The 13985-nt window shown below is 43.3% G+C and overlaps 1 protein-coding gene across 1 annotated transcript; it reads right to left on the bottom strand.

Annotated features, from left to right (window-relative positions):
• Window positions 1–663: 663 nt before the first annotated feature.
• On the bottom strand, window positions 664–12833 carry LOC119244162 (isopentenyl-diphosphate delta-isomerase 2-like). Its single transcript, XM_037509832.1, has 3 exons — window positions 12653–12833; window positions 1471–1601; window positions 664–981 (listed from the first exon to the last, which is right to left on the bottom strand). Exons 1-3 carry the CDS (start codon window positions 12831–12833, stop codon window positions 664–666), a joined length of 630 nt encoding a protein of 209 aa, XP_037365729.1.
• Between the last annotated feature and the right edge of the window lie 1152 nt (window positions 12834–13985).

Below are 13985 nucleotides of genomic sequence, written 5' to 3'. Positions count from 1 at the left end.
TATCTTTATTTGTAAGCAGATTACTGAAGTATAATCTATAGAAGGACTGAAGTAGATAGAGGTAAAGAGTAGATACATCTTTCATGCTGCTTATGGTTGTAGAAATCAATATTTGCAAAGAGAAATTCATTTTAAAGATGAACTGAAATGAGCATAATCAAGTCTTAAAACACAAGATGGAATGTGTATTGCTCAAAAATAAAACCTTATGCTATGCTGTGAAATAAATGATGATTCAAAAAGAAACATTATGCCAGGGTCCCTTTCTGGCTGAGAAAATTTGGACAAAGCTGTTGAAAGGGAACAATCACAGTTGTCCTAACAGGCTATACAGCTGGTTTCATTCCTCTCACCAGGAATTTGGGGATCAGCTACTGCTAAACTGACCAACTGCTTACAAAATGGTAATTGTCAGAGGAAACATTAAATTTCCGCCTCACTGCTAGGCTGATGGAAAATATAAAAATGAGGAGAAAGGAAAATGTTAAGATAACAAAGTAGATCAATAGGATAAAATGAGTGATTTATAGATCATTAGCACTCAATCGCCCCTCCCCCTCCTTGGTAAAGGTGCTCAGGGCCAGTCACCCTGGGTGGTGCCCGCCTGTAACACAGCCTTTTCCTGCAGGAGCAGTGCTCATGCTGGCTCTGCTGCTCATGCTTTCACACTCTGTGTATCCTGTGATGCTCCATAAATGGGGCCAACTCATCGAGGTGAGGCCACCACTTGAACAAAAACTTCTCAGCGATGCTTCTCAGCCAAGGGGTGACCTTTGCTTCTCCCCTGGCATCTCTCTCCAGGAGATCTTCCAGCTCCTCCTGGGTCATGTACTGGTAGCTCTTTGCCTCGCTGGGGTCTGGATTAACAGTAACATCCTTTCTCACGAGCAGAAGATAACAAATTTCATGATCTCCCCAAATTCTATCTGATTTGGCTCTGTGATGATATATGGTCATAAATACAATGTCATCTGGAGAAATCTACATCAAATGTTGACGCAGAGTTAACAACACTAATTTAAACACAGAATCTGTAGACAAAACAGAGAAGATAAATACATATTCATTTTCCTCAAAGGGGTTTGCCAAACCGGAATCCTGGCTGACTAAATTTTTGTAGAGTCCAACTTGAATACTAACCTGTCTTACTATCTTGGTTTCAATCAAGCTGTCTGTGTCTTACTTTTAAGAACCGGCCCTTCAGCCCAGTAGAAACTGGCCAGTCTCGTCAGGAAACCACCCATGCCCTCTCACTCTCTGTCCAGGTCAAGATCAGGACTGATGACATGCTCACAGACAGTGTTGCTCTGACCCCAGTGTTTCTCGGAAAGCCGACTTCTGACCATCTCAACTCTACCTAAACGGGAACAAGGACCCCAACAGCTCTGTGTCCTCCTTGTGAGATGTGCTTGTGACATGAAAACACAAGGACTCAGGTTCAGTTTTGCCCTTTCTGGGCTGAAGTGGTACCTGATCAGGGGGGATGCCCAGCTCAGCCTGCAGGCACCTGCAGGCCGCATGTCTCACTCCCAGGGCATCTTTCTCCTCCAGTTCTGCAGGAGTGCTCAGGGGGTGACTGCAGCAGGAGTCGCTGAAATATCCTGGACAGAATTCACAAGGGAACTTTACTCTTGCTTTATTTCTTGAAAACCGAATACATGAGTTAGAGAGACAACCTTAAGGGGTGGGAAAGTTCAGTGAGCAGCTTGGCAGGGAGGGAGGAGACAGTGGATGGGTGCAGTGGCTGTACCCCTACTCCCACACCAGGATTTGGTTTAGGCAGGTGCCTGAAAAAGAGGCATCAAGTGGACCCTGACCCTGGCTATCCTGGGAAGAAGCAGCCTAGACCTCTCACCTGGCCCCCAATCCAGACCTCCTGGTACCTAGTGGAGCCATCCTAGAAGTGTTTTGGTGGGGAGCAGTAGATGTGCACCCCAGCCCTATCCACCTTCCTCCTCAGACACTGAATGTTTCCTGCAAACTTTGCAGGAGTCACTGGTGCAGGATACACCCTTGCAATCACAGGAGCTGGGTGCTGCTTCTCCTGAAGGTGACTTACTTTTGGTGGGAAGGTTTAGAGTGAGGCATGACTGCTTGCCATGGGACTAGGGGCCTCGGCCATCCTTCCACCTTGACAGCTCAGGAGTTTTCCTTAAACAAACTTAGCTCAGCTTTACAAAGCAGCTTAGCACTGCAATGTGATCAGCTGCTATGGAGGTGGTTTGGAGAACGACCATGATGCCTCTCCCAGACCTCAGAGAAAGAGCACTTAAGAGCAAGAAGGGATCCTCTATTGCCCCCAACCTTTTATGCTGGGTCCTACCCACTTGTTATGGGTTCACGCAAGGTGCGGTTTTGAAAACTCATGCTCCATGCCAAAACACTTCAATGAACCACAGCTGATGTACATGCCACTGCACTTAAAAGGATAAGCCCACTCACTCATACTTCAGGAGTTAAGACATACCTTCATGTGTGCTTGTCAAGAATAGTACTGGTGTAGTTCGGTTGTTAGCTGTGGAGATGTGTGACCCAATTCTAATTTAATACCTTTCTGACTGGAAACTCTGGGATATATATCCCTACACATGTGTGTGTACTCATATATATTCTGGACTTTGAAGACTCCCTCCATTACCATTCAAACAACAAATTCCCACAAAAAGAGCGATTACCAAGGAAAAGTTCAAATAATGCTTTCTGTAGCATGTGTGTGAGGAAAAGGGCTAACTATACAACACCCCTGGGTTTGGGGCAGACTTAGCACTGTTTCCAGTCTTTTAGGAAAGCCAAGTTTCTTGAGTTGTTATTCATTCACAGAAAATCTTGTGCATCCTACCCAACACCAAGAATTACTCATTTGATGATTTTCCATGAAAATCTTTTGTTATAGCTTATATTCATTCAAAATATTTTCATGGGCCTCCCCGGTGGCGCAGCGGTTGAGCGCTGGGTTGCGAAGCTGCCTGCAGCCTCTGCAGTGCCGGTTCGATCCCTGGCCACCAGGCTAGGTCCCACATGGCGCGCAGGCCTCTCCTGCCGCGCCCGCTGCTCGCTTCAGCAGTGTACTTCATCACTCTGCCTGTTCTGCTTTCACTCTGGCTCTGGTGCATTCTCTCACCCTCCCGCGCTTCTGACTGTACCCAGTGCTTGTATAAATAAATAAATAAATCTTTAAAAAAAATTTTTTCATAACAATTTTCCATTTAAATAAATGCAGTCACTTCTGACCCTTACCACTAGTCTCATTATTTTTAGCAATCTGTTCACCAGCTAGCAAAGAAATTCCTTGACTGAAAGGAATATGTGAATATGGGATAGAAGAGAAAATAAGTGCTGAATACAAATAAAGTAAATAAATGAAGAAGAAAAGAATTCCCGAAAAAAAGGGCTCCGTACTAACCTCTCCTGGGATTTGAAGACTCCCAGGTACCAAGTGTGCACTGAAGTTGCCAGTTGAGCCAGTCCTTTTATACCCCGAGAAGTAGAAAGATATTATGAGGATGTTCTCAGAAAAAAAGAAATTACACCCTCTTTTTTATTGCTTTCTGTTTCCCAGCCCTCCATCTTGCTCTCACCCCCTCTTAATATAAACACAAAAGATTTACTTTTGCAAATGGACACTGAGATAAAAAAGAGAAAACAAGGATTTTAAACCAAAATCAGATCTTTGGTTTTGTTATAACACAGGTCTTGAAGATGAGTTATGGCAATGGTTCAGTCCAACATATTAATCAGTAGGAAGATGTTTCTACTGGACAGCAGACTCTCTGGTAGTAGAAGAGCTGTGGGGACAGCTGACTGTCCTGTCCCCACATCATCACCCTTGAGCATGTGTGTGTGTGCAAGGAGGGAATGCACTGTTAAGTACTCATTTCTGGAAATAACCATATTAAATCAGATAATGTTCCTTCTGAGTGGACTGTATGTTCGGTAAGTTTCATTCATCACTGTTGTATCTTAGAAAATACTAACGTTACTTCTTGGAGAACCAAATAATATTCCTTGAATAATAATGGACAAAAAAATTGCATTTGTGACTGAAGCAAGATATTTTGCATTTTAGAAAAGCGTTAAGAATAAATGTGCATGGGCTACTAGAAGGAAATGTCAAAATTCTACAAAGGGACATAATAAAACCTGAATACATGGGGCAAGTAAAATATCTACATAAAACAGGAATAAGCATTTAAAGTTAATCTAGAAATTTTAGGGCCTCCCTGTTGGTGCAAGGGGTTGAACACTGCACTGTGGAGCAGTCCACAACCTCTGCAACATGAGTTCGATCCCCGGACAGCCAGGGAGAAACCCACATGGCGCAGCAGACCTCTCCTGACTCGCCCGCTGCTCCCCTCAGCAGTGTATTTCAGTCAGTCTGCCTGTTCTGTTCCCCACTCTGTCTCTGATCAATCCTCTCACCCCTCCGCCTCTGGCCTGTACCCCAGCTCTTATAAGCATAAATAACTCTTAAAAAAAATATTTCTCTCTCAAATACACTCACGCACAGAAACACATAAATAAACTCATTTGCAATACTAGTTCTGAATAGGGCCACCTTGGTGGCAAAGGGGTTAAAGTCAGGGCTATCAAGTTATCCCAGCCACTGGGCATGAATTAGATCCCTGGCCAGGGAGTTAAGACCACACGATGCAGCAGACCTCTTGTCTCGCCTGCTGCTCCCCTCAACAGTGTATTTCAGTGGATCTGCCTGTTCTGCTCCCAACTCTGTTTCTTTCTTTCTTTTTTTTTTTTTTGTTAAAGATTTATTTATTTATGCATACAAGAGCTGGGATACAGGCCAGAGGTTTGGGGGGTGAGAGAATTCAACAGAGACAGAGTGGGGAACAGAAAAGCAGGTGAGTCAGGAGAGGTCTGCTGCACCATGTGGGTTTCTCCCTGTCCAGCCAGGGGATCGAACTCATGCTGCAGTGGCTTTGGACAACTTCATAGGTTGCCTCTTAACCCATTGTGCTACCAGAGAGGCCCCCAACTCTGTTTCTGGTGAAAATTCTCACTCCCACTCCCTCAACCTCTGGCCTGCCCCCCAGTTTTGTGTGCCCAAATAAATACAATATATCTTTTAAAAAATCATAACTCTGTAATACTTCAAAATTCAGAGGAAAGGAGGATTTTTGCAATACAAAATGGAAATGTAAAAACTGAAATCATCAATCTGATGTATAACTGGAATTAAACATGGAAATGGTAACAGGACATAGAAAATAGGCACAAAGCAGATAAAATTAGAGCCTTTAAATATTGTTTATTCTTGCAGAAAATCAGAATTTGCAAGCCAGACTCATTCTCTTAAAACTGACCAAAAGAACATTCTTGCAAGAGTTAAAAAGTACTGGGAAATGTTACTAGTGAACTTTCATTGATCCTTATATTGCAAAGTCCCTTATAAAGACATGTAGAACATATAATCAGGTTCGACAGAAACTGATGAAGGGGATGGCTCAACAGCTCTTTTGAAGAGAGATCCCCTTGTAGTAGAGTGGAGTAGATTGTTCCAATATTACATTTTCTTTCCAAAGCTTCATTCAGCCCGTAAATCCCCCAGGGCAATGCTCATCTTCACAGCTGCTCCCATCCTGCTTCTCTGGGTGCCACAGGAGATCACATACATTTGAGTTCTCCAGTTTCACAAACTGGAAGATCACACAATTATTTTGACCCAACTATATTTTTGGAAAATGCTCTCAGTTTTTAAACCTGTGGCCAATTATGTTCTAATAGCATTTGAGTATCAGCTTAAGTGATATTCCAAATACATATGGAAACGAGGGGGACTTATTCCAGGATCAATGAGCTAACAGGCTAGTTCTTCAGAAATGAATAAAGTCCTATCCTTCTAAAGTTGTAAAAAACTTTCTAGTACTTTCATAGGATATTCAGATGGATAGGAATTTCAGATTTAATTGAAAAAAGAAAAGAAATCATGGAAGTACAAAATACATATGTGAGTTAATATTTAAATGATGGTCTATGAAGAGAAGTTTTTCTAGGTGTGACAGTAAGAAATATAGACACACAGAAAAATGGTAGATTGAAATCCTTCTGTATGTCAGAGAAGCCAAAAACAAAGAAAAAGAGAAAGTGTTCAACCGAACATTTTATCTGGACACCGTCTTCACATAAAGACTATATCCTCAAGCCACCACCAGTTCTTTCCAATCACAAAGTTATGGTTACAATAGAAAATGATAGAAGAACATCAGTGAACAACTCAACAATGAAGGACCCTCCTATGTGAAGGAAATAACCCTTGGTCATTACAGCTGCTCTGGAAGGAATTTGAGTTGCTTCTGTAGCTTCAGGAAGTTGGTGACCATGAATTACTTTCTTCAGCTCTAATTCCATGCTGTAATTAATATCTGCCTTTGTGTGATGTTTCCCACTGGACTCTCTGGGCTCCATCTAAGCTGGGTCTAGCCAGTGCCAGTTACAGAAAGTGCATTGCTCTTTCTGGGTAGGAGGCCTAGCCTTTCTCAGCCTTCCTTGAAGTGTGTTTAGCCCTTACCTAAAGCATATTTTCATGCAGAAATGTTCCCCATCTGGGTGTCTCATAGCTCCTATTTTTTTTTTTCTTTAATATTTATTTATTTATTTGTTTGTTTGTTTATACAAGCACTGGGTACACTCAGAGGCGGGGGAGGGTGAGAGAATTCACCAGAGCCAGAGGCGAGAGCAGAGCAGGCAGACTGATGAAGTACACTGCTGAGGGGAGCAGCGGGAGACAGGAGAGGTCTGCGCGCCATGTGGGACCCTCGCCCCGTGGCCGGGGATCGGCCAGCGCTCAACTGCTGCACCACTGGGGAGGCCCTCATAGCTCCTATTTCAATAGATGTTTATCACTGCCCTTACCCAGTGCAGGCAGTCTACCTAAAGGGATGAGGTACTCTTTTAAAGGACAGTCCATTTGCCATTTTTCTGAGGTTTCAGAGGCAAAAATAGTCCTGAAGGGAAAAACGTGCCAAAATTATAATTTTTTACTCTATTTAATAGTCTAACAGTGTATCTACTTTTTAAAAAAGTATGGTTTAGGTGGGGAGCAAAATCATACCTCTGTCAAAGCTTAATTTTATTATCTCACATGCACAAGAAAAATGTTACATTCACCAAAATATTTAGAAAGTTTACTAAACAATGATTTGGTTTTTATGAACTCAATTACAGAGTTCTCACTATTGCCATAGGGAGAGAGGGTTTGAGTCCATTTTCTCATTAAGCCCAATAGTGGTAGTTTTTTTTAACACCATCCCTACTACATCTTTAAACCCTTATTTTGTACTTCATATGCATTGTATAGTTCATTCTTACAATAAAGTAAGCTAGAAAAAAGTGTTATTAAGAAATCACATGAGAAAAAGCACTTATAGCACTCCACTGTATCCATCAATCCTGCAAGTTTACATTGGTTACACAAACTGTCTGTCAGTACCTACATCAATATTGCCTATGGTGTATAGACATACCGAACTTTTCCTTAAATTATTCGATATTTCTAAACTACACTGTTCATCTGCAAGTTTTGTCAAATCATCACAAATCTCCAAAAAGTTTTCAGTATACATATTGAGAAAAATCTGTGTAAGTGGACATGTATAGTTCAAACTGGCATTATAATGGCCAGCTGTATATACACAACCAGGACTGGTTTATTTACTCTAACTGATAAAGTTACAGTCATTTGGAAAGACAGACAAATAGGATAAAGAAAAGAACATCAAAACAAATTCCGGTATATTTAGACTCTTGATCCATAACAAACGTCTCCCAGCAGAGCAGTGATTGGATTCTGTGTGGAAAAAATGATTGTGAAACAATATCCTTTCCCTGTGAAAAAAGCAACCAGATGGATTATTGATATAAATTATAAAATTATATAATTATATAATATATAATTGTGTGTGTGTATACATATAGATATACATGAAAAAATGCCTATTTTGCCATCAGGGAAATACATATAATACAATGTAGCTATACTTTTATTCTTATCTACTTAAAATTTGCTTTCTGTCCTATGTTCAGTTTTTTAATTTGATAAAGAAATGAGAACCAGAACATAAAAATCAGTAAACAGTAGATATATATTGGTAAAAAATGGCCCTTTGTAAGTGAGAGTTACATTTCTTGACGGGTAGACAGCCGTAACACTTGGTCACTTGAAAGGATATATACTCCCATTTCCACTAGATTTTCCTTTCCTACCTTCCATGATTGAACACAACAGTGCAGTACTTCAGTTACCTAAGGACTGTCTGATTACTCTGTATTCCTTGATTGCTGAGCGCTGTCCTTCATAAATGGCTCAGATTGCTTATCCTAGCTACAGTTTTAAGTTTCAACCTTAATCCTGGGTCTGTATCTTAAACTTCATACCTCTATCAGGTAGGTTTGGTTTGATCTTGGTTTTGTTACTTGCAGGAGGCCCCCATAGTCTTCATCATTTTTTCCAGATTGGACTGTTTCCCTGTTAGGACTCAGTGTCCTCCACTGGGTTGGCCATCACTCCGTCTGGGATGACATTGCCCTGCTCCTGCATCTCATGCTCCCCTTCCTCTTCTACCATACTTTGCTGGAGTGCATCCTCAAGAAGTAACCGAGAGAGGGCCTCCCCGGTGACGCAGCGGTTGAGCGCTGGGCTGCGAAGCTGCCCGCAGCCTCTGCAGAGCCGTTCCATCCCCGGCTGCTGGGCGAGGGTCTCACATGGCACGCAGACCTCTCCTGCCACCCGCTGCTCCCCTCAGCAGTGTATTTAGTCAGTCTGCCTGTTCTGTTCCCTGCTGTGGCTCTGGTGAATTCTCTCACCCTCCGGCACTTCTGACTGTACACAGTGCTTGTATAAATAAATAAATCTTTTAAAAAAAAAAAAAGTAACCGAGAGAAAGCTGAATTTGAGCTGTCTTAAGACTATGTCTACAAGTACCTCCACTCTGCATTTGACAACACCCCTTTGTGAATCAGAGATCATTTCTATTTAAACTCTGGGTGATGGGCCTCCCCTGGTGGTGCAGGCAGTTGAACGCCGTGCTGTGAGCTGTCGGCAGCCTCTGCAGTGCCGGTTCGATCCCGGCTGGCCTCGGAGCAACCCACATGGCAAGCAGACCTCTCCTGTCTCGCCCACTGCTCCCCTTAGCAGTGTATTTCGTCAGTCTGCCTGTTCTGTTCCCTGCTCTGTCTCTGGTGAATCCTCTCACCCACCCGCGCATCTGGCCTGTATCCCGATTCTTGTATAATCAATAAATAAATCTTTAAAAATATAAAATACCATAAAGTAAAATCTGGATGATGAGGCTCCACAGTGGTTAGAAGGAGCAGCCTGGTTCCCATTGCACATGGACGATTTGTTTTCTTAAAAATTTTAGGGTATCTGCTTCTTCCCTTTGCATTCTGACACCTTCCTGCTTTCCCCTTGATAGCCTATGTTACTTGACATTTGGCAATATCACGGTGATATGGCAAGGTGCAGATTCTTTTTTTTTTTTTAAAGATTTATTCATTTATAAAAGAACCGGGGCACAGGCCAGATGCGTGGGAGGGTGAGAGGATTCACCAGAGCCAGAGCCAGAGTGGGGAACAGAACAGGCAGACTGACAAAAAACACTGCTGAGTGGAGAGGTGGGTGAGACAGCAGAGGTCTGCTGAGCCATGTGACATTCTCGCCAGCCGGCCAGGATCCAATTGGCGCTGCAGAGGCAGATTCTTAACTTGATAGGCAACCTCTGGGTTGTTTCAACACGGGTGGTTCTAATTTTCTTAGAAACACAAATGGCAAACTCCAGTGTTAGGGACTCTGGCCTCCTCCTCCTCAAATAACTAGAAAATCTTTGAAGTATTTCTCCATCTTTGAAGCATTTCTCCACTCATTTTCTATGAGTGGCTCAAAATCAGTTGGAGGCAGTAATCTCGCTTTTGGACCTTGGCCACACCCATACTGTGGTGGAGCACAGAGGAAGAAAGTTAGGGCAGGAGCCCCCAGACCATTTGGATGCAATAGATTGTTATTCCTTTGAAAGGGTCTTAGTCCTGGGGCCTCCCTGGTGGTGCAACAGGTTGAGATGCAACCTATGAAGCAATCCGCAGCCACTGAAGCACGAGTTCAATTCCCGGCCAGGGAGGTGACCCACATGGCGCAGCAGACCTCTCCTGACTCGCCCGCTGCTCCCCTCAGCAGTGTATTTGAGTCAGTCTGCCAGTTCTGCTCCCCACTCTGTCTCTGGTGAATCCTCTCACCCCCCTGCATCTCTGGCCTGTGCCCCAGTTCTTGTATGCATAAATAATAAATCTTTTTTTTTTTTTTTTTAAAGGGTCTTAATCCTAATTGACAGAGATTGCAAGTGGGAAGGTGAGACTCTCTTACCTGGCTGGCTGATTCACTTAGCCATTGCCTACATTTTCCCAATTATTTAAATACAAGTTTCTTCCACCAGGATACCAGGGGAATCTCTTTCTGATGGTTATCAGGGGATCTTCCTCCTGCCACCTTGTTACCTTGTAGCCCAGCACTTTTGAGAGACCCTGGGGGATTGGTGGGTTGGGAGTGGTGGTAAGGGATTGAAATACCTTTAGGATTTCCTGGAATTTATCAAAAGATCTAGTAGATGGTACAGCAGCAGCTTCTACTTGAGTAAACATTTCCCCAGCATGAGCCTCTGGAGAGGGGCTGGGTCAGGGTCAGACTCAGGGTTTGGGTCAGAATCCAGTAGAGCTTCATTTTCCGTGTTTATTTGTCCCATGTTCTAGGTTAAATGAGCAGCTGATTCAAAACAAACCAAATAGAACATAAGCTAATGTAACGATTTTATTTCTTATCTTGTGGCGCCACTTGCTTTGTTTATTGTCCTTAGACTATGTAAGAGGGTTAGCTTGTAACTCCTAGTGTCCTTGCCCCATGTTTTAGAGCCGGCTCTAGCCTACTCTCACCTCACAGTGACGGCCCTTCCTGGAGAGAGCCTCCTCACCTTGTATGCCTGAAGTGTCCTTGTACTCAGAGTCCAGTTCCCTGTTGGGGTGCCACTTGCTCGGGACCAATCTGGTCAAGCAGAATCTGAGGGAGGAAGGTTGGAGATTAAGGAAAGACGAGAATCAAGTGTGTTAGTGAAAGCTGGGCCAGGTGGCTGTCGCCGAGCAGACAGAGACCCCAGTCCTGGTGCAGAGTGCTTATGGACACAATCTTGAGCGGGGGAGTGCAGGGCAAGGTTGATGCATTCCTAACAGTTCGAGTCTTGGCGATATCCGGAGGTGCCAGCCCTTGCAACCATAGGAGGAAATGGCATGCCTGTCCAGAGCTCATTGTTCTAGCTTGAAGTTCTCAGTGGGGAGACGTCCTCTTTCCCTGCCTCCTGACTGAGCAACTGTTGCCAGCTCAGGTCATCCTGCGTGGGCCGCAAGGCTCAGGACCATGGCCCCGAGAGCACACGCCCCTGGCTCTCAAAATCCTTTGCTCAATAGATTGGCAAAATTCTTGCCTTTGTTTTCCTGATTTCAAAGTAGATAGCAGAATTTGGATTTAAAGTGAAGAGGGGAAGAGGAATTGGTAGAAAAGTAATTTAAAAATGAATAAAATTAATAGATATGTTCATGATAAAATAATAACTACAATACATACAACTAATAAGATCAACGTTTAAAAGTGTAAATACTGACTATTTAGGAGGATATTTTCCAGAGCTGCAGCTTCCTCTTTCCTGCAGTGTTTGCCTAGACAGTCTATGGTTGCCATAAGACAGGAGTATTTTATCTGACTCTGGAGGTTAGTGGACATGTGACAATTTTACTATTTACAGAGGTTTTTCTCTCAACTAGCTTTGCAAGTGGGAGAAGGTAGGATAGGTAAGTTTTGTTATTTATTGGAAATCTTCTATGCTATGTCATCTGTAACTGAATGCACTTTTTTCATCTGTAGTGACAATTACTAAGAGGATAATAGTTTCAAGTATCTGTGTTGCTGGTTTTTTTTGGGTTTTGTTTTTTTTTTTAGAACAAGGTATAATGAAAACAATGAATAAGATCCTGCAAAGTGTTGTGAATTTCTTTGCCTCATATTCTCCATTTTATAATACTACCATTTCTACAAAATGATGACGAGGTTGTAAGATGAGCAAGACTGCAGCCATTTTGAGAAATAACTGCCATCTCAAAAGGGCACAGGTAGTTTCGTTTCGGGGCAAAAACCACAAGCCAAGGGTAAATGAAACCTAGCTGGCACCATGAGAGCTATTCAATCAGGGTGGACCCTGCCCCGGGTGTGAAAAGTCCCCGCATCCTGTCAACAAAGTACAAAAACAGCTGGTTGCTCTGGGAGGGGGTCCCTCTCTTAACCTGAAGGGACTGCTGTGTCAGAACACCAGGAAGAGTCAGACCCTAGCTTAAGGTAGCAATAAAGCCTTTTTGCTTTTGCATCTCTGGCCTCCGTGTGGTCTTTGGGAAACCCAGACAGAGTTGAGGCACCAACTCCTAACAAGGTAAGGATTGAAGCAGCCACCCAGGAGTCCCTGTCATCTCTTCATGTTTCTGGAATGAGGTTTCTCCTAAAGTCATTCAACAGTGAGCTTCAAAAGAGCAGATAAATCTCCTTAATCCCAGTTCATTTAGAACCAGCTGCAGTGAGAGTACAAGGAGCGCCTGGCCACATGACCAATACCAGAGTTAAGCATCCAGAAAACCTGAGAGGGTCGGGCAGGGGCAGCTAGTGGTTCATTGCACGCTCCAGCCACCTGCAGGTATCTGGGGGCTGCTGACAGGGTCACTGGCTTTGGCTGTTTCCCCAGTCTGTGTGGTAAGGGCTCACAGAGTCCAAAGGGTGCCCCCGTGCCATGAGTCATGCCATCAGCCTTGCTGTTGCTGGGCTCCAGTCTAAACCTCCTGGCCTCATCTGCCCCTTTCCTTGTGGTAACTTTACCTCTGCCAGGACTGGAGGACTCTCAGATCTGTATTTATCTCCAGGGCCCCAGCACCATTCTGGCCACAGACAGCTCCCATCAACACCCACTTCCTGCCCACTCCTGCAATCCACGGCACCCTCAAACCTTTCCCTCTGGTGGCTTTCACCAGCAAACAACCCCGCCTGACACATTCCTCTTCCTTAGCCCTGACTTGTGAACCAAGTCACCTAGGAGCCTAGCCCCAGAATTAGCCTCAAATCCTTCCTCTTCTCCACCTTTGCTTCCTCCTCTGCTTTAATCTCTGTCATGTAGCTCTTGATGATTTCAATAGATCTGCTCGTCTCCTGCCTCCTATCCCAGCCCTTCCAATTTATCCTCCACCCCACAAATGGGCTCTCTTGAAATATAACTTTACATTATTTTTACTTTCTCATCTAAAAATCCTTTAATACTCTCTAATGCCTAAACCTTCAAGATAAATCAAAATTTCCTTCCCAGCCCATCCTCTCTTTTCAAACTCATCTCTGAATCCACTTTTTAGCAATGGAAGTCATAATAGCTTTCTGGATTAACCAACCTGTCTTAATCACTACATCTCCCCCTCCTTTTTTAGATGTTTTGAGATGTCCTTTGGTTAAACTCCCTTATAATTCATTACTTAAACAACCTTATAATTCATTACTTTAAAACACTGTTTTCCTCTCTCATAGGAAGCATGGAATAACTACATTATACCACTTTCCCCACGATCAATGTACAATCTCCAGAAAGACAAACTCACTGACTATAGAAAGGGGATAATACAACTTTGCCAAAATTCTTGAGTGAAATCTCTTGTCGAAAAAGAAAAAAGAAATCTGTCAACATTTCACAAAATGCTGTTAGATATTTCTACCTCAGAGGGAGGATACTTTATATTGAACACACTGCAATTAGAGTAATGGCATGATGAACAGACACCTCTGACCATTTCTGCCCCAGAAGGACTTAGAAAAGCATCAGAGCGTCTTTCCAATTGGAAGAAGTTTCTTGGTGCCGCTGTAGCAACTGACCCAGAAAGTTCAGGTCCAAGATAGGATCAACAATGGAAGA

This window comes from Talpa occidentalis, unplaced genomic scaffold, assembly GCF_014898055.3.
Source record: "Talpa occidentalis isolate TD23 unplaced genomic scaffold, MPIMG_talOcc4v2.1 talOcc4.14, whole genome shotgun sequence".
Lineage (NCBI taxonomy): Eukaryota > Metazoa > Chordata > Mammalia > Eulipotyphla > Talpidae > Talpa > Talpa occidentalis.
Note: the sequence above shows the minus strand (reverse complement) of the source record. Positions and strands in the feature narration are given on the sequence as shown.